Source organism: Nanorana parkeri, unplaced genomic scaffold (assembly GCF_000935625.1).
Source record: "Nanorana parkeri isolate BGI_ZX_2015 unplaced genomic scaffold, ASM93562v1 scaffold258, whole genome shotgun sequence".
Classification (NCBI taxonomy): domain Eukaryota; kingdom Metazoa; phylum Chordata; class Amphibia; order Anura; family Dicroglossidae; genus Nanorana; species Nanorana parkeri.
In genome coordinates, this window is record NW_017306526.1 from 1,443,237 (window position 1) to 1,468,469 (window position 25,233).

The following is a 25,233-nucleotide window of genomic DNA, read 5'->3' on the forward strand; positions in this document are numbered from 1 at the left end:
GAACTCTGGGCAAAACCTTTATTAACCCTCACAGGTACAAAGTACTACTAAAGGCTATTTGTTTTTTATCCTAAAGTAGAATTAAACTCTCGTTTTTTGTTGCATATGTCTACTGCTAGTAAGCAAGATATATGCAAAAACATTTTGAAAAAATAAAAAGTTACCAAAAAGGTAACAACTTATCTGTGTCTCCATCGCTCGCTTCTGTCTAAAGCTTCATCCTACACAGCTGCTCCAGATGGGGTAGGCGCATGCTCAGTAGAGATCTTCAGGGGGTGGGAAAAGAGAGACACAGTGTAGCTGAATGCATGCAGCCATGAGCTCGCACGTCGGATAGACACCAAGGGACAGGAAGAGACAGCAGTCTGCGCTGGATCAGAGACCGGCACAAGCGCTGGAGGGATTGCTGAACTCAACTGGGAGGAAGATGATCGGATCAATAGGCATCATTTAAGGTAAGTCCTTAAAGCAGCATGGTGGGGGGAGGAAACATTTGTGACTCAAATGTCACTTTAATGCAGTGGTTCTCAACCTGTGTAACCTCCAGACCCACATTTGTCCTTGGTCATTAAGTTGCAACGCAAGTCGCACTGCAATGGAACACATGACATTAGGGTACCGAGCATTCTGGTGCTTGTACAGCTGCCTTGCGCACCCTGTAGAGGTGCCAGAAAGTGACGTCAATCCGGTCCAGGCACCTCTACAGGACACACCAGGCAGCTGTAAGCGATGCACGTATGGATGGAGCTACCTCGCAGCCATACCTCCAGCCCACTCCACCTCAAGCCAACCACTCAGCGCTGGGCAGCATATTTTTAATGGCTGCTTGGCGCAAAAACTGTGCTGCGCTAGGGGGAGAGAGAGTGTCACACGTAGAACAGTGGAAGGCATATGGCGACCCACAGAACACGAGGTCGCGACCCACTTTTGGGTCACGACCCACCAGTTGAGAACCAAGGCTTTAATACATTCTCTGCATTAAGGTAAAAAACGCCCTGCTACCTTTCTATGTCCCTCACCTCCAAACACTTAGCTACACTCCGCGTTTACCGCCGCTAGCTCCCAGACGATCTGCAATGTGTTGCGGTTTGAGAGGAGGGATCCCGAGGCCACTGAGGGGAGGGATAGGCTTCTGCACCTAGATACTGTGAAGAGGGAGGGCAGTAACAGGGGTGTGGCTTGTCAAGTGCTGTGCGTGTCAATGGACGCACGCAGCACACCTTTATTCCCGGCCGGGAGCACGCACACACATGCATGGGTGTTTCCTTTGCAATCTCCTAGGCAAAGAAAGCTTTAAAAAATAAAATGGGATGAAAAAAAAAGCTACACAAGTAGAAGTGGATCTTCTCTGGTGAATTTAAAAAAAAAAGGTTTAATTTTTTAAAATTTTCCCCCTAGACCAAAACAAGCAGTTAACTTTTGCAGTGTGGGGGTAGTTATATTTTCCCCCCAGAGTTCTTCTTTAAGTATAAATGTGGCTGGAATTCATGTATAGTTATATCACTTTGCTGTGGTGAATCAGGCAGCGCTATTAAAGATTGGTTGATGTTACACAGCTCGGTATTTTGTAGCCCACACAGTGCTGAGCAATGTACTCTGATAACAGCAGCAGCAGGCACGGCGCCATAGAGGAGGAGCAGAGCGGCTCCCATACTGCCTCGGGCTGTCCTATGACACCGGAAGCTGCACATGATGTGTGTGATCCGCGGCAACACGGTCTAGTCACATTATTATCCTATATGAATTCTTTACATTGTCACCTTTGCTGAATTCCTGACTAAACAGAGCCAGTGATACTAGGTATTTTATATAGGCTGTGCTGCATCGTGCTCCTCTCACCACTGACCCTCTCTGCTCTTCCTTCACACGTTGTTGATGTGTCTATAACGTTATAATATGTGTGATGGTATATACAGCAATACCTGGGAGCTGCACGTGTTGATTGAGAGGCTGCTGTAGTGTCTGTTTCTTATCAATGATAAGCTGGGTTTATTTATTCAGTCTTATCCTAACACCTTTGTGCTTTCAAATATTATAAGTACACAATTGAACACATAATAAATATCTGGAATCAGATTCCAGCAGCGGCTCCTTTGTTTAGCACTGAGGTGCCAGGTATGGCTGACAGCAGCAGCTCAGAAAGCACAGTGAAATGCCCTGTTTGTGCCCAGGAGATGCCAACAGCGGCCATCAACAGCCATCTTGACGGTTGCCTGGACATGAAGCCAAGCGGGGCGATCCCTAAGAAAAGGCGTCTCTCCTCAAACGAGGGCACAGAGGGGGCCGATACCTATGGGAAGATCCTTGGCTCAGCAACGCCCAGTTTTTCAGTGTTCCAGAAACATATGACCGCTGAACGCTTACATGAGGAGACCCCATCTAAGTCCCCCTTTTTTCCCATTACATCCCCTAAGAGGACTGACATGAATCATAAATGGAAAGATATCAATGCAGGATCCAGTTCTGAGGCTATAAAGAGAGAACAGCAAATGGCGCACCAGAGCCAGCACATACAAGACCACCCAAAAGAGAAGACTATGGCGGAGAAACTGGATGGCAAACCACTAGCGGACAAATTGAGACCTTGCAAACTGCAAGATTACATGGGTCAAGATAAGATTCTAGGAGAAGACGCCATGCTCCGAAAACTGTTACAAGCCAATGACATTCCCTCTGCCATCTTGTGGGGGCCTCCTGGCTGTGGCAAGGTTGGTGGACATGGCTTACTTTTGTGTTGTCTCTATGCTGACGCTGGCTATTGAATTGACTAACTGTTATTTTCATAGGAGATCCCCCATGTGACATGCTTAAATTATTTACACAACAGAATTTTGTAAAGGTATTGTCAGGGATCCCAACCTGAAAAAGGCAATTTCGGGGAGGTGCTCTTAAAACTTGGTGTTTACAATCACTCCTGTCCTGATGACCATTGTCACCCAGAAAAGTAGAAAGGGGGAATTTTACCAGCAGGGAGGCAGACAGCAGTAAAATCTGACGGGTTCTTTCTTCCCCACTCTATAACAAACCAAAAAATTGAGGTGTTGCTTTAGTTTCTACTAATAAGTGAGAGGGACTTTACTTCAGCAGTAGCAGTGTTACAAAATGATAAAACATTTGCTTTGATTGGACAAATGGTTTGGGCAAATGTAAATATCTTTACTGTATATGAAATTGCATCCTACGTTGTGCTGGAATTAAAGGCTTAGGGCTCATACACATGGGCGCCTGGGGCTAGAGACTGTCTCCACACAGGGACATATGTCTTTACGCATGCACATGTTTATGCAAGTACAGGCGCATACCCGCCTAGAGCTTTGTGCGACCATTGATTTTTGTGGGCGGCTGTACGCAGCACCTGTGGCTCCTGGGCTGCAAATTTACGACCCCAGGTGTCTGTGTGCATAAGCCCTTATACTGAATATTCAAACAAATCTTTTATAAATTCAATATTTGGTTTAGACTGTAGAGGCCACTCTGAGACTTTGGCTGGAACAAAGTAATGAAGCAAGGATAGGGATCACAGTCCTTGAATTTTAACCTTTAAAAATGTTTCCAAAATTTCTGTCCAGACAGGTTTCCTGACAGACAGGACCTCCCTAGCGGTCTCCTAGCTAAAAACAAAAAATAATATTCAACTGCTTCTTATTTCATATGTCTTCCCTGTTATAAGAAATCTGTAGTAAGAAGCTGCCATTGCTGACCTCTTCTTCTAAAAATTCTAGTTTCTTGGCTCTCATGACGGTCCTTCTGGAGGATGGCTACTTTTTTTCCCCATAGTGCCTGTGTGTGTATTGTAAAGTAGCTATTGCTCCAAGCTCGCTCCTGTCATCCACTACAATCTCAATACAAATTAGTAAACTAAACATGAGATTGTAGTCCATCACAGGAGTGAGCTTGGAGCGGTGGCTACTTTACAACATGCACAAGGAACAAAAGAAGCCACCCTCCAGATGCACCAATTCAGAGATGATTTGAAGATCCACAGCTGAGTGATACACAAATAAGATACATTTTTATTCATAGTTATGGTACTTGAATGCATTTTTAAGATTTAACTCCTAAGTTTAGTGTCACTTTTATTCATAGACCACTGGGTTATGAAGCTACCTTCAGGTAATTGGATACTGGCTAAGTAGTAAAGGATGCAAGACAGCCTTAAATAACCTCTCCCACTCCCAGCCTGTCTAAAAGTGCCCATACACTGCACGATTCTCGTACGAGAATTGCGGGAAATCCTGCGATCGTACGATAATCGTGCAGTGTATGGGAGACGTGCAACCGTTTCTAATGTACGACTTTTGTATTTCGAGCATGTTGGAAAACCAGCCGAGAGATGACTGGCGAACGGGCCGGTGTGTGCACGCTCACACTGCCCGTTCAGCATCACTTCCTACTTCCCTCAGGGGGGCGGGCTTGCGATGGTCGCAAGTACGATCTGCCTGTCCAAGATGGGCAGATCCTAAGTTTTTTAAAGTACTTTACAACCCTCGCAAGACAAAAGTCTTGCAAGGGTTGTAAAGTGTATGGGCACCTTTAGGCTGGGCACACACCTTACAACCATCGCAAGACGTAAGTAAGGTAATTAAAAAAACGTACGATCTGCCTATCTTGGACAGGCAGATCGTACTTGCGATGATCGGAAGCCGCGCCAACCTGAGGGGCAGGCTTCCGATGACCGCAATGCCGAACGGGCAGTGTGCGCTTTTATCTTACGAACATGCTACACACCCGCCGAACATCGTACTATGCTCGGCGGGTTTTCGAACATGTTCCCAAGATAAACGTCGTGCGACCTAACAGTAGTAGAAAAAGGGAAATAATGTCACCAGCACACCATTTTTGAAAATCAATGATCCATTTTAATGGCATATTGCCATCCAACACAAGCGCTTTCGGGGCCGTAAGGGGTCCCCTTCATCAGGCTCAGAATGACTCCGAAAGCTGTGTTGTGTTGGATGGCAATATGCCATTAAAATGGATCATTGATTTTAAAAAATGGTGTGCTGGTGACATTATTTCCCTTTTTCTGTGATATACACGGTGCCCTCCGTGGTCACTACAAGCACCCACACAGCTTTGGGTTTTGCGGTAAGGAGTGCAGCAAGATATTCTGTTTCTAACAGTAGTAGAGGTCGCACGGCTTCCACACACCTTACGATAATTATACAATTGCGGGATTTACCGCGATTATCGTACGAGTATCGCAAGGTGTGTGGGCACCTCAAGTTTTTTGTTAGTGTTCTTAGATCACTAAGGGGTGGGCAAATTCAAATGGTCCATTGAGAACTAGAGAAAACCTCAAAAGTTAGGAGCCAGCTGTCATTTTCAAGGAGCACTGGCCCCTGGGATTTGTCCAGTCCTGGTTTAGATGATGGATGTCTTCTCTTTGCTCTGAGAGAAGTATACTTTTTTCAGTAGTTTTTTTTATTTATTTGCAAGATTCTTTAAGCAGGCTTCCCTAATGCTGCTCTAAACCACTGTGGTGCCATCAGTAGATAATCAGATTAGTTTTATCTCCAGCAGAGCCATTGCTGATTGTACCCAGACCCCGCAGGACAGAAAATGCGTTGCTGGCCTGTAATGTGCTCAGTCACCAGACCCTGTGCTTGGCACTGTGCAGCGTGTGAGCCACACAGTGATTTAAAGTTTCAGGGATGTGATCCCTCTATGGAGCCCTGACCCTGAACCCCCGAAAGGCAAAGATCAGATGGCATGTCCTCGCTAACCGCTACTCCATCCATGGTAGAAGCAAAGCCACAGCGTATGCCACTGGCGTGCACTTCCAGCCAGCTACATGCGTTGCTGCTGTTGTTATGCTCTGTTAGCCCCCGTGTGATAGCAATAAAGTTAAATGTAAAAAATAACATAAATAATAATTAAAAAAGTAAATAAAAAGTTACAAAAATAGTAAAATAAATATCAATGAAAGAAAAGTAAAACATTATAACAAATATTTAAAAAGTAAATTAAAAAAATAAAATGATAAAGTTAAAAAAAATGAAAAAATAAAGTAAAAGATAAGATAAATACAAATTATAAATAAAAATGAAAAAATTTAAAACCAACCCCACTGCCCTTGCATGCAAATAAACGTATTGTGTTTGTAGCTGAGGACTGCCCCCATTCCACTGTGTGCCATATTGTGGTGCATTAAAGGAAGTAGTTTGGGAAATGAAATGACCCCCTCAAATCTGGACCCCTCTCCCCCCCTGCTATACCTTTTGGCAAACAGTCCTTTCCCTCCGCCGTTACGAGTGTACTGCCTGTACTTCATACTGCCGCCCAGTGCTGCCCTTTGCCATGTATTCTGAATTTCGCTTGCAAATTAGAACGTTTAAATACAGTTTTGGCTAAGATTATTTTTTGTGTCATAAGTACGTAGATTGTTATAAAGGGCCCCCACTTTAGTCCTCGAACAAGTAGTTTTCTTTTTAATTTCCACACCCCTGATGCACTGAAATTAAATTTTTAGACCAAAAGCAAAAATAAAAAATTTGTCAGGCCAGAAACGAAAATTATGTTTTTTTCCCCCCAACCTTTTAAAAATATTTTTTAATTATTTCATTTATTTTATTTTTTTTACTTTACTGTCAGGGGCTTTGGGGAAATATCAGAGGTCTAAACAGACCCCTGATATTTTCCTTTTAAAATAGAAAAAGAGATTTGACACAGAGAGTCCTCAATCTCTTATTCTGCAGCCCTTTTTATGAATGAACAGGAAGCCGCTACACTGAGTGCTCCTGTCCATTCATAAACTGTGGATATAGTGTGAGTTATGTCCATAATCATGAATGAACAGGAAGTGATGTTGAGGTTTTCCTATTCATTCATAACTGGGGACACAGTAAGAATACTATACCTACAGTTATTTACAAACAATCAGCGATCAGCTGATCGCTGAGTGTTTGTATACCGCTCTCCATCCTGGCTTGCTGTCACAGGAGCGGGGCGGGGTGGGAGGAGAGCTCGGCTTCTGTGACAGCTGTCTCCTCCCCACTCGGCCTCCTGAACCCTTCTCTCCTCCCTGCTGTACACCGGTCTATGTCCCCTTCAATCCCTACTGCCTCTACCGACATGGGAAAGGGAGAGCAGTAGGGATCAAACAGAACACAGACCGACGTCCAACGGGGAGGAGAGAAGTTAGGGATGCACAGAATTTTCGGCCGTTATGGTACTTTCTGCATTTTACCCAAAGTACCATTTTCGGCCAAAATGTTTCGGTGCATCCTTAGTGTGAATAGGGCCTTCCAATGGTGCATCAATCACAGACAGGTTTAAAGTTACATATCGGTTCCAGGTGAAAGGCAATTTAAAGGGATAATGGGATCTCTGTTCAGTTGGGTTCTGTGTTCCTAAGTGTAAGGGCTTGTTCACACCATATACAATGCGTTCCAGCTCGATTCGCTGCTGGAAAGCACTGTAGCTCATCCCGGCCAGCTCCCTGCGTTCAGGGGCGGGAAGGGGGTGTGGTGGTACATTGAAGTCAATGGCACCGCAGCCACGCCCCCCGCCCGCACCAGAATGCATCAACGGACCAGTGCGATCAGAAAAAATAGTGCTTGCAGTATTTTTTTTCTCATACCACTGGACCGGAAGGTAAGCATTGATGTGCCATGCGTTCTGGTGCAGGCGATCACACTGCGGGCGGGGGCATGGCTGCGGTGCCATTGGCTTCAATGCCCCGCACCAGAACGCAGGGAGCTGGCCAGGATGTGATACCGTGCGTTTTAGCAGCTAACCACGCTGGAACGCACTGTATATGGTGTGAACAAGCCCAAAAGTATTTTTTGGACAATATTGGGAGCTCATTTATTGACTTCACAGGTTAACTGTAAATGCAAATTACAATGTAACCAATTTTTTTTTTTTTTGCACAAATATGTGGTTTATAAAGGAAATCATACACGCAGATAGTGTGTGCTAACAAAAATGTGCATGTGAACAGATAGGTGACCCATAGTATCGTCATAAAGTATCTCATAGTAGGAGATTAACCTTGTTTGCCATTTAGCAAATAGGCAGTATTATTTATTGTTGGCACATTCCCTAAAATTCTTCTGCCCCACACTGTTGATCTTGAGCCAGCCACCCTCACATTCCTGTGGTTCATAGTGTCATTTTTGAGGTTGAGAAAACCCAGATGGAGAGGCCCCAGGGGGCCAACACAGACTTGAATAAATAAAGACAGGTGCTGGAGAATGCTTTGAGGGCAGGGAAGAGATCATATTAGAGCAGAGTGATGTGGATAGTATCAGTTTAGCATTTTGGCCCATACAAACTCCGTGCAGAGGGCGTAATTCCATCCTGGACGGGCATAGAACTCCTGTGTTGTTTTGATATTCATCTGATGTCCTAACAGGGACTGGATATTGGTGCTGCTGGTAACCCTTGCTTGGGTATTTAAATTGGAATTTATTACCTACATTGATGAGCCAAATGTGTGATTTGAAAAAAACAGCAGAAAAAATCTATTCACATGATCTTCAGGAATTGTCTGAATTGAACAGTTATTAAAACACAATAAGGGATTAAATTAAAAAATCACTGGATGGACCTGTGTCTTTTTTTCAACCGTATGAACTATGTAAAGGTGCCCATACACCTTACGACCATCGCAAGACTTTTGTCTTGCGATGGTCGTATGCTTATTGAAAGCTCGTACGATCTGCCCACCTTGGACGGGCAGATCGTACTTGCGATCATCGAAAGTAGGATCTTCCGATGACCGCAATGCAGAACGGGCAGTGTGCGCGTGCGCACACCGGTCCGTTCCACAGCTATCAAACGAGCAGGCTAGAAAGCCGCCGACAATCGTACGATTCTCGGCGGGTTTTCAAGCATGCTGGTTCGACAAAAGACGTGCGACCGTACAGTAGAAACGGTCGCACGCCTTCCATACACTGTACGATTCTCGTACGATCGCGGGATTTCCCGCGATTCTCGTACGAGAATCGTACAGTGTATGGGCACCTTAACTGTATCATAAACCTAAGGCAGTTCAAACTGAGGGTATTTAATAAAATGCAGCTGAAGTTCTATGCAGTTCTCAATTACTCCTGTCAAAAGCGAATTGGATCACGCCCCTCCTACTTCCTGGGCCTCTTTTGGTTCTTTAATGTAATGGCTGGCCGAGGAAGTAAGCTTGGACTATCTTGCTATCTGCTTTTCAGATCTCCTGTTGGCACCCTAGGGAGCTCTAGAGCGTGGGTAGGCAGGTAGCCCGTGCTCAAATCCAGGAAACTGTTTTTTTTTTAATTTAAAGAACCAGTAACAACTGGGCCTTTTCTACTCTTAACAGGTTTACTTTAATGCAAAGCAGAGGTTATAAATTGTATTGTAGTTGCAGAATAGTACACTTTAAAAATTGGAAACAGGCAAGGTGCCCTTTTGCATTGCAATTCATTGTAAATGGCACCCCAAGGCACCTCATGCTGGGCGTGTTGCTCAGCAAAGCACAGTATAACAACCGTTTGCATTGCTGTGCTGTGAAAAAAACAGTATAAGGCACCGAACACACAATGCTATGCACAGCCACCAGAAGGTGTTGGGGTGCCATACAGAATGAATAGCAACACAATGCACTAGCTCACCTAGTGTGTGGTGCATTGCGCTATGCGATATTGTGCACTAAGCGCATGTGTACAAAGCCTTTTAAGCACAGTGATATCGTGTGTACCAGCCCTTAGTGTTATCAAGTCACTGAATTTTCTAGTGGTTTCTACTAGGCATGCAGTGATACCATTTTTTCCCAGACCAGAGTACTAGTACATACACCTTTCCTCAAGTACTCGCCAATACCAATTACCAATACCTTTTGTTTTTAGTGTCATGTGACAGTTTTTCTAAAACACTACAGACTAATGATTTTAGGACGGTGGTGGAGCACCAGGGCCCAGTCGCAGCTGCAACCTCTGTGACCCTGGTAGTTCTGCCACTGACTGGAAGCTGTAAAGGGACTACAAATCTCAGCAATAAATTATATAGCAATGCAGAATACTACCAGCTTTAGAGGATTATACATCTTAGCAATACATTATACAGCAAAACAATACCATCAGCTATAAAGGACTACAAATCTCAGCAATACATTATACAGCAATGCAGAATGGCACTGGCTATAGAGGACTACAAATGCCAGAAATACATTATACAGCAACAAAGAATACCATCAACTATAGAGAACTACAAATCCCAGAAATACATTATACAGCAATGCAGAATGACATTGGCTATAAAGGACTACAAATCCCAGCAATACATTATACAGCAATGCTGAATGGCAACTAGCTATAGAGGACAAGAAATCCCAGCAATGCATTATACAGCAATGCAGAATAATAGTAGTATTCTGCATTGCTGTATAATGTATTGCTGTTATTTGTAGTCTACAATAGCCGGTTGCCGATCAGCATTGCTGTATAATTTATTGCTGGGATTTGTACTCCTATATAGCTGATGGTAGTATTATAATACCATCAGCTATAGGGGACTTCAAATCCCAGCAATACACAGAAATGTAGAATAATATGTTGCTACATACTCTGTGCTGCCTGGGGTGCCGCCCTGATGTCTGCAGTGGAGGGTTTCAGGATGGGTCCAGAGGGACTCAAAAGAGAAAGATGTGCAGACAACGGAAGCACTGTAAGCAGCGCTGTGTCGGTCCCCAGAAAGCTGCCGCGAGGTCCCCAGCAAGCGCTGGACCTCAGGCAGCTGCTTCAATTTAATAATTTAAAGCACCGTTATCGGTGTTTAGTATCGGGTTATTTTCATGAGTACAAGTACTCGTGAAAATGCCCAGTGTTGGAAACGATACTGGTATAGGTATCGGAGCATCCCTAGTTTCTACCTCATTTTCTTTTGCTTTGGAATGAATGCACACAGAATATTTGCTGTTTACACTCCTGTAAGCCTAAAAAAATGTCAGTTTTTTATCACACAGCATGTGATCCTCAACCATTTTAGAGGACTCATCGCACCAGCAATGAAAAACTGACAGCTGTGTCTGCTCATCTAAATCATGTACTCAGCATTGCTATACCAAAAGAGGCATGCTCTGATTTGCAAAAGTAGCTCTTTTTAAGCTGAACTCTGGGATAAGCAAATAATGTCTAAATAACAGAAGTGTGTGTATTCTTACTACGCTATGGGTGTGCTTTGTGTATTTCATCCAGGTCTGTGCAGTAATGCAGTGTAAAACGTTGCTGCTGTGCAGGAGTTTCTGGTAATACAGACTAGTCACTGCTGCTCTCATCTTCACTGTGTGGGGTAACTTGTCTTGAATTTGCCCCCCTGCTGTAGTTTTCTGCAGGCAGGCTGTGGTGGATGGAGTCTGTTGCGTCCACCTCCCCACCACCAACACCAACTCTGATCTCTGCACAGTTTATGTGCAGCACAGTGATGATGTCACTGCTACATTTAAATGGCAATAACTGGTTTTGCAACTGGTTAAATAGTAATAACTGGTATTTTGTGGCTATTGAGGAATACATTTAAATGAATGTGTTTGGAGTTCAGTCTTAAATGAATGTTTATAGAGGAGCAAGCTGGCCTAGACTGCTTGAGAGATGAAAAAGAGGTGTGAGGCATGATATGGCAGTGTCTGCGATACTCTGCAAGTGTTTATTGCACGCCATGTCCCAAAATATTGTACTAAGGATGGGACATCTAGATTTACTTTTTTTGACTGGCTAATCCCTTCTTATTTATGTGCTTGTTTTTATTGCTCAAGCAATATATGGAAATTTGCATTGTTTAGTAAGTACATTTTGAATTGCTTCACAATGGAGCAATTTATAACTGACTGTCAAAGAAAACCATTTTTACCATATGTGTAATTTATAAACAGAAATATGGAAGTGTCCATTGCATGCACATTTCTTCAAAAATATTAACTTTTTCTATCTTGTCTGTGTCCCATTTGGGAGATTTCCCTTTACTCTCTCAGGGACATAAAAAGGAACTGAGGTTAAGGGCCCATTCACACCACATCCGGATTACCTCCAGACCACACCAGACTGTTTCCGGACCCAAAATGCATCCCAATGTATCCCTGTGCTATTTCTGGCCTCTGTTCCCACAAGCGCAGTCCGTTCCAGACCAGACCAGAAAAATACTGCTTGTCCTATTTTGTCTGGTCTGGAATGCACTGGAACGCACCTATAAGAGCATTTAAAGCTAAAAAAAACCCCATTCCAATCATGGTAAAAACATGGCAAAAAACGCAATGTACTATGTTCCAGATCTGGTCCTGATCTGGTCTGGAAAATGGTGTAAACCCAGCTTAAATCTCTCACAATTGAGGTGGTATCCCATTTAGCACTAGACAAGGTGCCATTTTTGGAAGATTCCCCCTCTTCTGCTTCATTGACTACCAGAAAAGAAATCACTCTTGGACCTGGTGACAAAGAGGGTTCATTTTTGTAGCAGAGATGCAGATTGCAAGAAAAGCCTGACAGAGGTTCTAATCATATCCTACTTTGAAACTAAAAGAAAAGGTTTTAGGTATAGATTTGCTTTAAACTAAGCCCAGAATAATACTTTTATTTTAGAAAATAATGTACAAAACAGACTTTACTTTTAGTTAGCAATAAAATCTAAAACTGTTGCCTGCGTCTTTTGCTTCATGTTTCTGTAAATATTGTTCAATTTGTCTTTTTTGTTTGTGAATGACATTATCTTGTTCATCTGTTCTATGTATTTTGAATGTCTAACACCATTTTCTTTTGCTTTTCAGACAACGTTGGCTCACATAATTGCCAAAAATACCAACAAAAACAATACGCGCTTTGTAACTCTGTCTGCCACAAGTACTTCCACCAATGAGGTACGAGAGGTCATCAAACATGCCCAAAATGAGCTGAAACTCTTCAAAAGGAAAACCATCCTCTTTGTGGATGAGATTCATCGTTTTAATAAGCTACAACAGGTAGTTTGTGGTTTTTACGTCTTAATCTCTAAAGCTTTATTTACACATCATTGAAACCTACAAATATCAGTTGTATAAACCAAGATGAAGCACTAGTAGTAAACAAGTATTCTTGAGCGATAGAGAAAACGTTTTTATTTTAGGTGATGGGTACAGAGATAATTTTTTGGGGAATGCGTTCTCCTTGTGAGTTCACTGATATAGTTAGTATTAATGCAAAGCCGGACAAATCCTAGGACCCAGGTAACCAATTCGCCCTAAAAATTATGAGGCTTTCTCTAGTTGCTGTGCATGGAGCTGGCTCTTAAAGAAAACCCTGCTGACTCCTTGACTGGACAGACCGGCTCCTGAATTCCATATTAATTTGTCCACCCCTGTATGAATATGTTTTAACAGCTAACACAACAATTTTCCAAATAAAGGAACCATCTCCAAAATAATAGGAGCCAGCAACATTGTATTTTTTTAAAAAGTATGGTTTTAGCGAAGAATTTTTTTTTTCAAACTGACTATGCATAAATAGAGAAAATAAATCTATATATGCATTAGTCTGCAAAATCTTTGACATGTTGATCTCAAAACTAGGGAAGTTTCTTAAAATAGTATTATCATGCAAATTCATAAGTGTAGTGCATAGTGTGCAATAATATAATTCAAATAGAAAAAAGTGTGCAAAAGACCCTAGACCAAGACCCTAAAGAAAATGATGAGAAACCTAAATTTATAGAAGGGCAACAGAAGGGAAGCTGAAAGAGGATCTGAAAGCGATACTAAGCTTGAAGGTGAAAAGGACGGCAAAGCAGACTCCATAATGTACCTAATGATCATCGGAAACAAGGCACTGCATAGAAAACTCCCCACTTCTAAAACAATGACTTCCATCATCATTTTACTTTGAGATGATGTAAGGGTTGAGTTGAGGCATTTTTGGCTAGTGGAGGGTGGACCGTTCCATTGACTAAAACAAGCTGAGGCCGTCAATGATTCAATAGCCAGGGGTCTTGTCTGGGTCCTGCTGCCAGATAAAGAAGTGTCCCAAGGACAATAAGATTTTTTTGTAAAACTGTTGGGAGTGTGCTACTTATTGGCCAGCTTTGGGAATGGTGGCCTGGTAACCAAGTGACTTTTTTTTTTACAGTTGCCACCACAACCTTGCAATCATGATTCGCCCAGCCCTCAATGGTTAAATTTGATGCGGTAGGAAGGAAAATAGCACATCCTATCGCTTTTCTCTTAATCGCTGATTTCAAACCTTAAAGAATCAAGCAGGAATGCAAGCAGTGCTCAATGGGTTCAGTTTACAGCAAATGTAAAATGTCTTTATTAGAATTGTCAAGGTGCTCCCATATTTTTCCCTGACAGGTTCGCTGTCGAGAGATTTTCCCATTGTTAATTGAAATTTCATAATTGCTGTTGAGCTAACGGACTTTAGGTTATTCCCTATACAGAGAATTAGTCTGCTCAGGAGGCAGATTTATTATTGACAAATCATAATGAGAATTTGCCTTGCCTAAACTTGTATTTATAACTTCCCCGTTGTACTTGCTTGTGATTTATTTCTATAGAAATGGCTGTGCTATACAATGCAAAGCATTATATAGGAATAGTATTGACTTTGGGACTTACCTAATGGAAGCAGTCTGATGCAGAGACTTGATGCACAGGGTCTTGTTTTACAAACGTAGGTTGAGATAAATATCAAAATAGCCACAAATATAAGGTGAGTCAGATGTGCCACTAGAGCACGTCATACTTTATTTGGCCAGATGAGAGATTATTAGCCATAGGTATGTTTAACCAAGGGATATTAATGGCATGAAAGGTGGAGGCTGCGGTTACTGACTTGTCATTTTGCAAATGCTGATTGCCTGGTTGTCATACTAACCATTTTCCTCACTTTTTTCTGACTGTCTTGATATTCATACTTGTTTCATATCACTGACTGAAAGTATTGGAGCCAGAGGGTCAGCAGAAAGCTGGCAATTTTAATCAGCATTGGTGACCTCCATATTTCTTTTAGCAAAGGTTTACTTTGTACTTCAACTAACAGTTTAATGTGCAACAAATGTAGGATGTACAAGTAATCACTGCATGTTATGGGGTTTTGGTGATAAACTGTTACACACTCAGTGTACTTTTATAAACATTTGTGATAAGAACAAGGCACATCGTTTATAAGGATGGAGAAGCACAGATCTACATGTGTTGGCAATGTCAAAGCTGCAGTGAATGTGATGCTTTCTAGATGTGTTGTCTCCAGGATTATAATCGGCTTAATTTAGAATGTTATTGCAGATGTTTTCCCACATAGACTAACCTTATTAGATTAGTTAATGGATAATTGTTTTTGTTTATGTGCAAAACTAGATTGGCTTTGAAAGTGCCCCCTATGGTGCAGAAAATACTTAAAACAAATGTTGTTTTTAAAAATCCTTTAAATCCTCAGTGTATAAGAGTGTTTTACAAGTGGTAGTAGCACCTGCCTCAAGATTAGTGTGCTATTCCTGATCAGTAGAGGCACATTGTAAGCGCTACTGATGCTTTACTTGAACGTAGAACTGAATCTTGACACACTATCGAGTGTACGGCACAAGTGCACAAACAGCGTTTACACTGGAATGAATGAAGGGTCTGGATTATTTTGGAGAAATGTAAATGCTTGTAGAACATTGCCATGTATATTAACTAGCTGAGAAGTATGGAAGCTGTCACTTAAACACTTAGGGTTGTTGTGCCAGGCTTGCAGGGAAGGAGTAGAAGGATTTTGTTGGATTCTTTTTTTTTTTTTTTAATCCCTCATAGTATGTCAGCTATGTGCACAGTTTAGTCTTGCCTTCCCCGCGGTTTCATATCTAACTAATAAACAATTGCCTTGTTCTTAATTTTAATTAGCAGAGCTCTGGTTCTGTGCTTTACCTGCAATGCAAGGAAAGGTGTAGCGCATTCATTTCCAAATAACCCGTTTGAAATGTGTACTCACTCAGGGTATGTCATATGCTCTTTCTGCTTTCCTCCCATCTCCAGGACACTTTTCTACCACACGTAGAGTGTGGGACAATCACTCTAATCGGAGCAACAACGGAGAACCCTTCGTTCCAGGTGAACAATGCGTTATTAAGCCGCTGCAGGGTTATCGTTTTGGAGAAGCTTTCTGTGAATGCGATGGAGGCTATCTTGAAGCGAGCTGTAGATTCCCTGGGAATCCAAGTTCTAAGAGAGGATGAGCAGGCTGAGTGCAGTATCAGCGATGCTTCAGAGTAAGTACTAGAGCAAGAGGCAGGCAGTGGCACAGAATAAAAAACACAAGTGTCTCATCTGTCAAAGGGACAAGAGAGGGGAGGGTGCAAAGGGGGAAGGTGGAGCAGTAACCTATTATAGCAGTCTAAAAATGTCTACAGATTGCTGATCCTCCTTCTACATAATGCTGCTATTATAAAACCCCAGATATTTTCTATTGTTTTTACCAGTTTTTACATATTGGTAGATGCTTCTAGCTTTTATCATTTTGTTTTCCTTTATTTAATATGCTAGATTTTGTTCTCCTTTTAAAACATCTTCAAGAAAAATACAGCAAGTCCAGTTGCCTTGACTTATTTTTTTACAGATATCCCTTAAAATGTATTTCCACTTCTGCAGTCAAATTTGGGGAAACCCTGCTATGTTTGGTTTGTACTTTTAGTCACACAGCATACATAAAAATAATTAAAAAAAATATTTCTTACCTTTTAAGCTCATTACACATGTTACATTCTGACTGTACAATCTCTGTTAGATCTAACTACACGTATATTCTGCAAGGGATGCCTGACAATATGTAGATTGATTGGATAGATTATGTCTGACCTCATATTACATAGTTTTGGTAAATCTAAATGTGATTGTAGAGAGATTGTATACTTAGATTGTAATGTGTGTGGTGAGCCTTAGATGTCTCTGTGTAGCAGACCTTTGCAAGCTTCTCTCCATTTCAATGTGACAGGAAATGCTGTCTGTCCTCATAGAAAGACTAGGGACACACTGAGCTTCCCCTCATCAGCGTACAATCTTTAATCCTTAATGAGTGCAGACAGTATTCAAATCTAGTGTGCAACTGATGAGATCTGCCAGCACAGTACCGGCAGGGTTAATTAAGGTAAAGATTTACTTCCCACCCCCTTGCACTTTAGAGGAAAAATGAGTGCAGGGAAAAACTTTTCTTTCAGAATAGAGCAAGTAATGTGTAAGCAGAAATTTGTATTTTATTCTATGTGAATGGGAACATGTAACAAATATAACATAGGTGTTATCCCCATTTGGTTGTAAAACTGGAAATACACTTTACCTTTGTTGTTTTTTATTGTATTGTTTTTGTTTTTTAATACCACAACTTGTATGTAAATATTTATGACTCTTTTTAACTTAATCCATTTTGATAAATTTTAATATTTTCAGTATTGACAGCTCTACAGGGACCAGTGGCAGCAGAATATCATGAAGCTGTGCTCATTGTAGAGACCTTAAGGGAGTAGAAACCTTAAGTGGTGTTGGATTTGTTTAAGAGCATTTGGGCTACGCTTTCAATTTAAATAACACCATATCAACCTTAAACGTTTTTTTTTATATATTAAGAGGTCATTGAATGTCATTTCTAATCTCTGCTTCCCAGGTTTCAAAATCATTTGAGGATAAAAGCAAACAAGAATACTGATGTTTTTCTTTTAAATAGCTGTAAAACATGGAGTCAGATGCTGGTATTGACAAAACACAATGGGGTTCATTTATTAAAGAAGTAACAAAGTTTTTGTTAGTAAATAAAAGGAAACTGCACACTTTCAAGAGACTTCATGGGGTTGATTTACTTATTTTTTAAAACTTTTTTTAAAACTTTTTAAATATTAGCTATAGGAATGACCACCTTTGCCTGAGGCTGTTGTTGTTCTTTTTCTTTAAAATCTTTTAATTCCTCGTTTTCAAGTGGGTCCCCGCAGCGCTCTTCCCCCCGCCCCTTGTACGGGTGCCTCCATCGGCTAATGGAGGCCCCCGTGCCCGCAGTGGCTGTGTGCGTCCATAGACACACACAGCCCTGTGGCAGGCCACTCCCCTTCTCTCTTTGATGGCAGAAGGAGCCTATGGCTCCTCTGCCATCCGTATCCTCCCCCTGCAACCAGGAAGTAAGGGGAATGGAGGATCACTTCGGGACTAGCGTCTGTGAAAGGTAAGTGTGGGGGGCACTGGGGGGGGACTGGGAGAGAAAAAGATTTTGGGAGTTTTTTAACGGAACGCAGATAATGCATTAAGGTAAAAAACGCCCAGACCTCTAAGGCAAATAGGCTGTTCACTTTGGAAGGTAATGTTTACTTTGCAGATACATTTTCCATTAGCTTAGTAAATGTGGTAAAAACACACTTTGTGAAGAATACATAATGACGTGCAGGGTAAGAAAAAAGACAGTATTTTTGCCCGCACACAATTGAATGATGAAAGTCAGCAGAGCTTCACCTCATTCACTAAGCTAAGGGAAAGTTCCCTTGCAAAGTGAACAGCCTATTTGTCATCAGTAAATCAACCCTCATATCTCTTCATGAGCAAGGTAAAAAAACAACTGAGTTTTGCTAGCACATGATTGGGTACTCAAAGTGAACACAGGTTTACCTTATTTGCTAGCATTTAGTTTGCAAAAGTCAACATCCTCTATGTCCGTTGTAAATCAGCCCCAGTAACTTAAGGGGAAGCTACACTGAGAGAATTCTGGAGGTGACCATTACTGATCACCTTTTGGAAATCCTGGTTGCTGGCTTAATTAGTTTCCAATTCACTAAGCCAGAACAAGCATGCAGGAAGTGAAGTCGGAGGAATGCCAGCATTCCTTATATAGATACTTATACCTGGGCCAGTGAGTCAAAAAGTGTTTGAAGTCATCGAATCATCATGACAGCTCGTACACTAGCATTTTTAGATGGAGAATTAGCTGTGGTACCTTACGTTGTTCCTTCAGTACTGGTATATTTAACTGTAGGGAATTTGGGAAGTGTGAGAATTATTACAAAGACTTCATCTAATCATTAAGATGGTGAAGTATTAAAATTTCAAAGGAGTCACTGACAACCTAGGACCCCAGAGATGGCCATGAGCAGATCTTACTTGGTTTATTATTGGAGCATGTTTGCTTCATGTACCCCTATCACTAAGCTGCGCATAGTCGCTTTTATTTTAAGAGGAGCTGGCCTGTCAGCTCCTTTTGAGAACTATGAATTAGGTGCTGCACAAAAGAAGTGTACCATCATAAAATATGATCTGATAAGAAAAAGAGATATAGAATGGTGCTGAAAATAACTACTGTATATAACTTCAGAATATTATTAGAAATGTAAAATGTGTTAAATACAATAATCGGAATTTAGATGATTGTTGACATTTTAGTAAATTGAAGTTTCATCTAAAATATTTTTTTTTGCATGCTGTCTTATCATGCAAATATTATTTTTAGCTATAATACAGTAATGCATTAATCAGACATAAACGTATTCTTACAGAAATATCCCAATGTTTGTCTTGACATAGAGATGTGTGTCATTTCCCACCATCCACGTAAACTGGAAGATCACTAAGGGAAGCCTTTGCATATGTTGTGAAGGCAACACAGAATGTTATTGAGTGTGGAGGTATCATGTTACTGTATGTCAAGAAGGGATTCCCTCAGCTCTTTGAATTTCTTTCCCTTCACACTCCTTTGTGCCAGCACTCGGTATATCAATCATTGTCGGCTGATAGACTCCATACTTTTTTAACCACAAAGAACAAAATGTGACAAACAAGGAACTGTGCTTGTTTTTAATGGCAACTGGTTAGCAAACTTAGCCCTTTATGACCTTGGGTATACATTTTCTCTGATTCATGAAAAATGCACATTTCAGATGCTCCCTATTTTCATTTGGGTATTAATTCTAAATCAAAATGTGATCACTGGCTTTGCAGACGCATTCAGAACATTAACATTTAACTTGGCTTTGTGTTTCAAGAGCCCCTTGCATACATGATGAGAAAAGCAGAAACATAAAGATTGTCATTTAAAGTACTGTATATGTGAACCCTGGCAATGAATTCCTCTTGTCTGCTCCCTTTTTGTCTGGTAAATATACCATTACAAGTGTTTTGTTATATCTGTTCAATCAAGTGCAAACAATGATCAAAACCTGCTGATCCTGCCAGAAATCCAGTGTTGTTCTGTGCCCTGTGCACTCTTCAGTGTTATCTCAAACAATGTTATCATGGCATGTGTTATGATTACCAAACACCTCCTTCCTATGTTATAGAGAAGAGGAGAATGAGATATGTTCTGTAATCCTGACACTTGCTGTCCTTAGGTGACAATGCTGCTTATTCATAGAGAAAGTATAGTGAGTGTGTGCTGTTACCCTAAGAGCCAAAAGTGTGTTTGCTGGCAGAATCGGCAGGTGAAAGTAAAGGATTAAGAATGAAAGAAATCTAATTCAGCCACCACATAAAGGACTGTTAATCTGCAATATATATATATAGTTCATTTTTCAACAAAAGTGGGCTATTTAGGTTACAACTTTACCGCTTTCAGCTTTACAACTGCCCAATTCTGGCGTGCCCAATTAGTGGCACGCTACAATGCAATTTGCACAGTACAGCATGTTGGGTGTGTTACCGTGCTCGCCTCCAGGACTTCACTAGAGTCTCTCCCATCCTCTGGAACTATTTACCCCAACCTGTCCCTCTGTCTCCCACTCTGACTGCCTTTAGGCGATCCCTTAAGACTCATCTCTTCAGGGAAGCCTATCCCACCACAACCTAACCGCTCAACCATCACATTCTCAAACAATTCATCCCCACACAGCTACCTCCTCATAGATCACTTGTCCCTCCCTTTTAGATTGTAAGCCCTCAGTGGCAGGGCCCTCCTTACGATCTTGTCTTGAATTGTATTGTGAGTGTAATGTCTTCCTTATATTGTAAAGCGCTGCACAAACTGTTGGCGCTATCTAAAGCCTGTATAATAATTATAATACTGGTGCGTGGAATTGTAAATGGGCCCTTAGGGTATGTTAACGGACATCTCTAAGGCTTTGGTCGGGGCCTCAATGCTGTGTTTGGTTGCCTCTGTCAGAAAAAAGCAACATACAGTGGCTTGCAAAAGTATTCACCCCCTTGACATTTTTCCTATTTTGTTACATTACCATCTGGAATTAAAATGGGCCTTTTTGGGGGGGTTTGTATCATTTGATTTACACAACATGCCTACCACTTCGAAGATACAAAATATTTTTTTATTGTGATGCAAACAAAAAATAAGACAGGTTTCCCCTTAAACCACTCAAATGTTGTTTTAGCAGTATGCTTAGGGTCATTCTCCTCCTGAAAGGTGATCCTCCGTCCCAGTTTAAAATCTCTGGCAGACTGAAACAGGTTTACCTCAAAAATGTCCCTGTTTTAGTGCCATCCATTATTCCTTTATTTCTGACCAGTTTGCTAGTCCTTACCGATGAAAACATCTGCACAGCATGATGCTGCCACCACCATGCTTCACTGTGGGGATGGTCCCCCCCCGCCCACTCCGTTGGGTTCGTCGGCTGTGAGCGGGAGAGGCAAGCGGTAGTCCTGCCACTGGGTACATCCCTAGTTTTAGCCCTTACGTACTGTATCCAAAATGAAAAAAGTTTTGGCTTTAGCTATACTTAAGTTTGTATTTGTAGTGTAGTGAGTAAAAATAAAACATACACAGCCCCTTACCCTGGGAATATGTGTTTATACACATTCATGGTATTTGTTGTTATACATTTACATTATGTTATATGGTTGATAGAAACATTGCTGTAAGTAAACAATTCTCTAGCAGCAGAACTAAGTGCAAAGTTCATAGAACATCTCAGAGATTGATGTATGCTGTGTTATTTTGGATACTGACAAATACTGTTGCCAAGATCTTTTTCCCTCCAGTGGCTCAGCAAATTTGCAGCATGTACAATAGTAACACATTTAAATAGAACATGAAAACATAACCTACAAACCGTATTTTGGGGCATTTACTTTATACATATATATCAATAACTAAACTTTTAAAGTCCGTCCTCATTTGTGTGTTTACCAGCAGTGTTTTATGCTACAAGTAAATACAGGGGCCGTCAAAAATGAGTTGCTCCCTATGTAAGCTGTTGAGAATATTGCACTGCAAAATTAAATGTCCCTGTCCTATTTTTTGCAACAGTAATGTAAGTTTGTATCGTGCTTTTACACTATGATGGAATTCCTTTTTTCTGGGCAGGATTACAAGATTGAAAACAACTTTCAAAATTATATTGACTTGTTAAAGCTTAAGTGATATGGTAACATCGACTTTAAAGTGCTTGTAAACCCCAACAATGAACTTCTTTTATTTGTTCCTTTTCGGTCTGTTAAATATTTAAAGCATTTTAAGAATTTTGTTATATCTGTTTTAAGAAGTGCAAAAAATCTCGTTGATCAGAATTTCAGAGCGGTCCTGTGTCCTCTGCACACTGCACACTTGTTGTAAAGATGTGAGTGTAGAAGCAGTTGAGTAGTTTAGCAAAAGACAGATGGGGGGGTGACAACATTGTCCACAAAAATGCTGTGTGTGGTCAGGAAGCAGGAGCTGTGTGCATTTGTGGCAGATTGACAGGTATCTTATAGTACTTGTAGGGTCTTTATAGGAAAAACAAAACGGGTTCATGTGCATGTATTGTAGGGATGCACTGCATGTGTGTTTTTTTTTTTTGTTTTTTTTATTTGACATGTGCTTTAAGGGCACATTTACACATACAGCCATGGCCAAAAATATTGGCACCCCTGCATTTCTGTCAGATAATGCACCACTTTGCGCAGAAAATTGTTGCAATTACAAATGTTTAGGCATTCTCATGTTTATTTATTTTTTTGTTCGTATTGGTATGACACAATAAAGTGGAGGAAAAAAAGCCAACTCTGACACATTCCACACAAAACTTCAAAAATGGACTGGATAGAATTATTGGCACCTTCTCCGAATTACAAGAAATAATTGCATTCCAAGTTTTTGTGGAAAAGCATTGACAATCTCAAGGTTACAAGTCAATCTCCGGAGATCTTAATGTTCCTGTGTCCACTGTTTATGGCCTACTGATGACACATTAAAACACATTGAAACATGCAAATAACGGGTATACAAAAACTACATTCCAAAACTCATGGAATGGTGGAATTTGGCGCTTTGGAATTATGTGTGCCCCATGTGGAACATTGCAGTAAATATTATATGTTTAAATGCTGAGAGATCAGTGTGAGTTACCTGTTATTACACAATAGTGGATGTCCTTCCAAACATGATTTAGTAACAAATGACAGCTCTAATATCTGTAGAAATTAATGATGAATTAGATCCAACACTGGTTAGCTTTTGGAGGTTGAGGGTTCCTTAAATACATTTACACATGGGCCAAGTAGCTGTAGAATAGAGAACATGACCTGTCTTTTCCTAACGTTTTGTGATAATATGCACTGCACTGTAACACATATGCAAAGACTCGGTAAAAATTACAGAGGGAGCTTCTACTTTTTAAGTCTAAATTGACAAAAATAAATCCTGATTGCAAGAACACTTATACACTGTTTGCTAACAGCAAATATTTACACTGTTAATTAAAAAACAGTTCTAAGCCGTTGATGCATTGTGATTGGATATCAAAAGGGCATCCAGAACACTAGACTGCACTGTAATTAATGAGTGCTATAGCTACAAGAATTCACAAAGCGGACCTAATATGCCCATAATTCAATAATTCCCATAAGATGGCATGCACTGAATCAAGCCAGTCCATTCCATGTGGTAATATACACTGCCTGGCCCAAAAAAAAAAAGTCACACACTAATATTTAGTTGGACCACCTTTAGCGTTGATTACGTCACACTTATGCATTGTCACAACATTTATTTCCATCTAGAGTTGCACTAATTTTTCACCAAGATCTTGTAGTGATGATGGGAGAGTCAGACCACTGCGAAAAGTCTTCTCTAGCACATCCCAAAGATTCTGAATGGGGTTAAGGTCTGGACTCATGCTCTCTGAACCACTCAGCATGGTTAAAATACCTGTTTGTTTATTTTTTTTTATTGCCATCTGTTTCCTGTTGGGGAGATTTTGCTCTATTTTCTGTCGTCCTAGGTACAACAGAAATCCTTAGAGCAGGCATCCCCATTAAAATATTTTCCTTTTTTCTGTTCTGGTGGAAACTCAAAAAAAAAGTTGATTTTCCCTTTCTTTCAGTGGCATTGACAATAGCTACCAAGACAAATAGAGAGGGTGACACAGCCAGCAATAAGGACCTGACAGTGGCTAAACTCCTCACCACTCTATATCCAAAACGAAAAAAAAAAATGTTTGGGCTTTATTTGCTAAAAAAAAAGACCAGATATACCATTTGTTGTATCTTACACTAATTACTGTAAATTCTTCTGATTGTGGTGGGTATTGAAGAAACAATTACCAGGTCTTGTTTTTTTTAAAATGTCATTGTATGTTCAAGTTATGCAAAAATGTTCATTCTTTCTTGCCACTGGTTACATGATTTAAATTGTAAGAAAACAAAAGGAAAAAATGTCTATAGATTTGTTTTCCATGTTTATTTCTATGTAGCCGATATATATATTTACTAGTTAGGTTTGGCTCTTCTGCAGCTGTTGTTTTATGGTGTGATACACTTGTCATTATAATTCCAGGAGCAGTAGGATCAGTTAGTGGAGCTTTGCAGATTTACATGTCTGTGTAGTCTACCATCCCCGCTCCTGGCCAGACTAAGTTGTCCTCTTCCTGTAAATATCTAATGCTTCATTTTTTAGTTTAGATTTTAGATAATAAAGCTGTTCTCTATTTACTCTTTGTGTTTTCAGTTTTTGCTTGAGTTTTTATCTAGTGGCATCCTCTATTTAAACCTACTTTTTTACTAGAATGCCAGAATATAATTAAAGTTGAGTTTTCCGGTTTTAAACCAAGTAAATAAACTTCCTACCTCTATTGTCAAAAAACATATTGGTAGTATTGGTAGTTTAATTGGCATCAGTACAGCAGCAAGGTGATTGCAACTGCATTAAGGTAGTCCATTCATTAATGTATTACCTGGCCATTGTGCTACCTATGCTTATCAAGTGGAAATGATTGTAAAACTCCCAATTTAAAAAAAAAAGAGTGATAAAAAAATACAAATTAAAAAAATATAAAAGTGATAAAAAGGTAAAATGTTTTTTTTAAATAAGTACAAATGAAAATAAAAAACAACTCCCCCCCCCCCCCCCCTTCTGCGTGCGAATACAGTTT

General features: G+C 40.7%; 1 protein-coding gene across 1 annotated transcript in view; it reads left to right on the forward strand.

Annotated features, from left to right (window-relative positions):
* The first annotated feature begins 2,093 nt into the window (after positions 1-2,093).
* Positions 2,094-25,233, forward strand: part of WRNIP1 (Werner helicase interacting protein 1) — a 45,576-nt gene continuing 22,436 nt past the window's right edge. Inside the window, exons 1-3 of the mRNA XM_018556922.1 lie at positions 2,094-2,708; positions 12,734-12,925; positions 15,950-16,182. Of these exons, the coding sequence (XP_018412424.1) occupies positions 2,118-2,708; positions 12,734-12,925; positions 15,950-16,182 (1,016 nt within the window). The 5' untranslated portion in view covers positions 2,094-2,117. The remainder of the gene's footprint in view (positions 2,709-12,733; positions 12,926-15,949; positions 16,183-25,233) is intronic.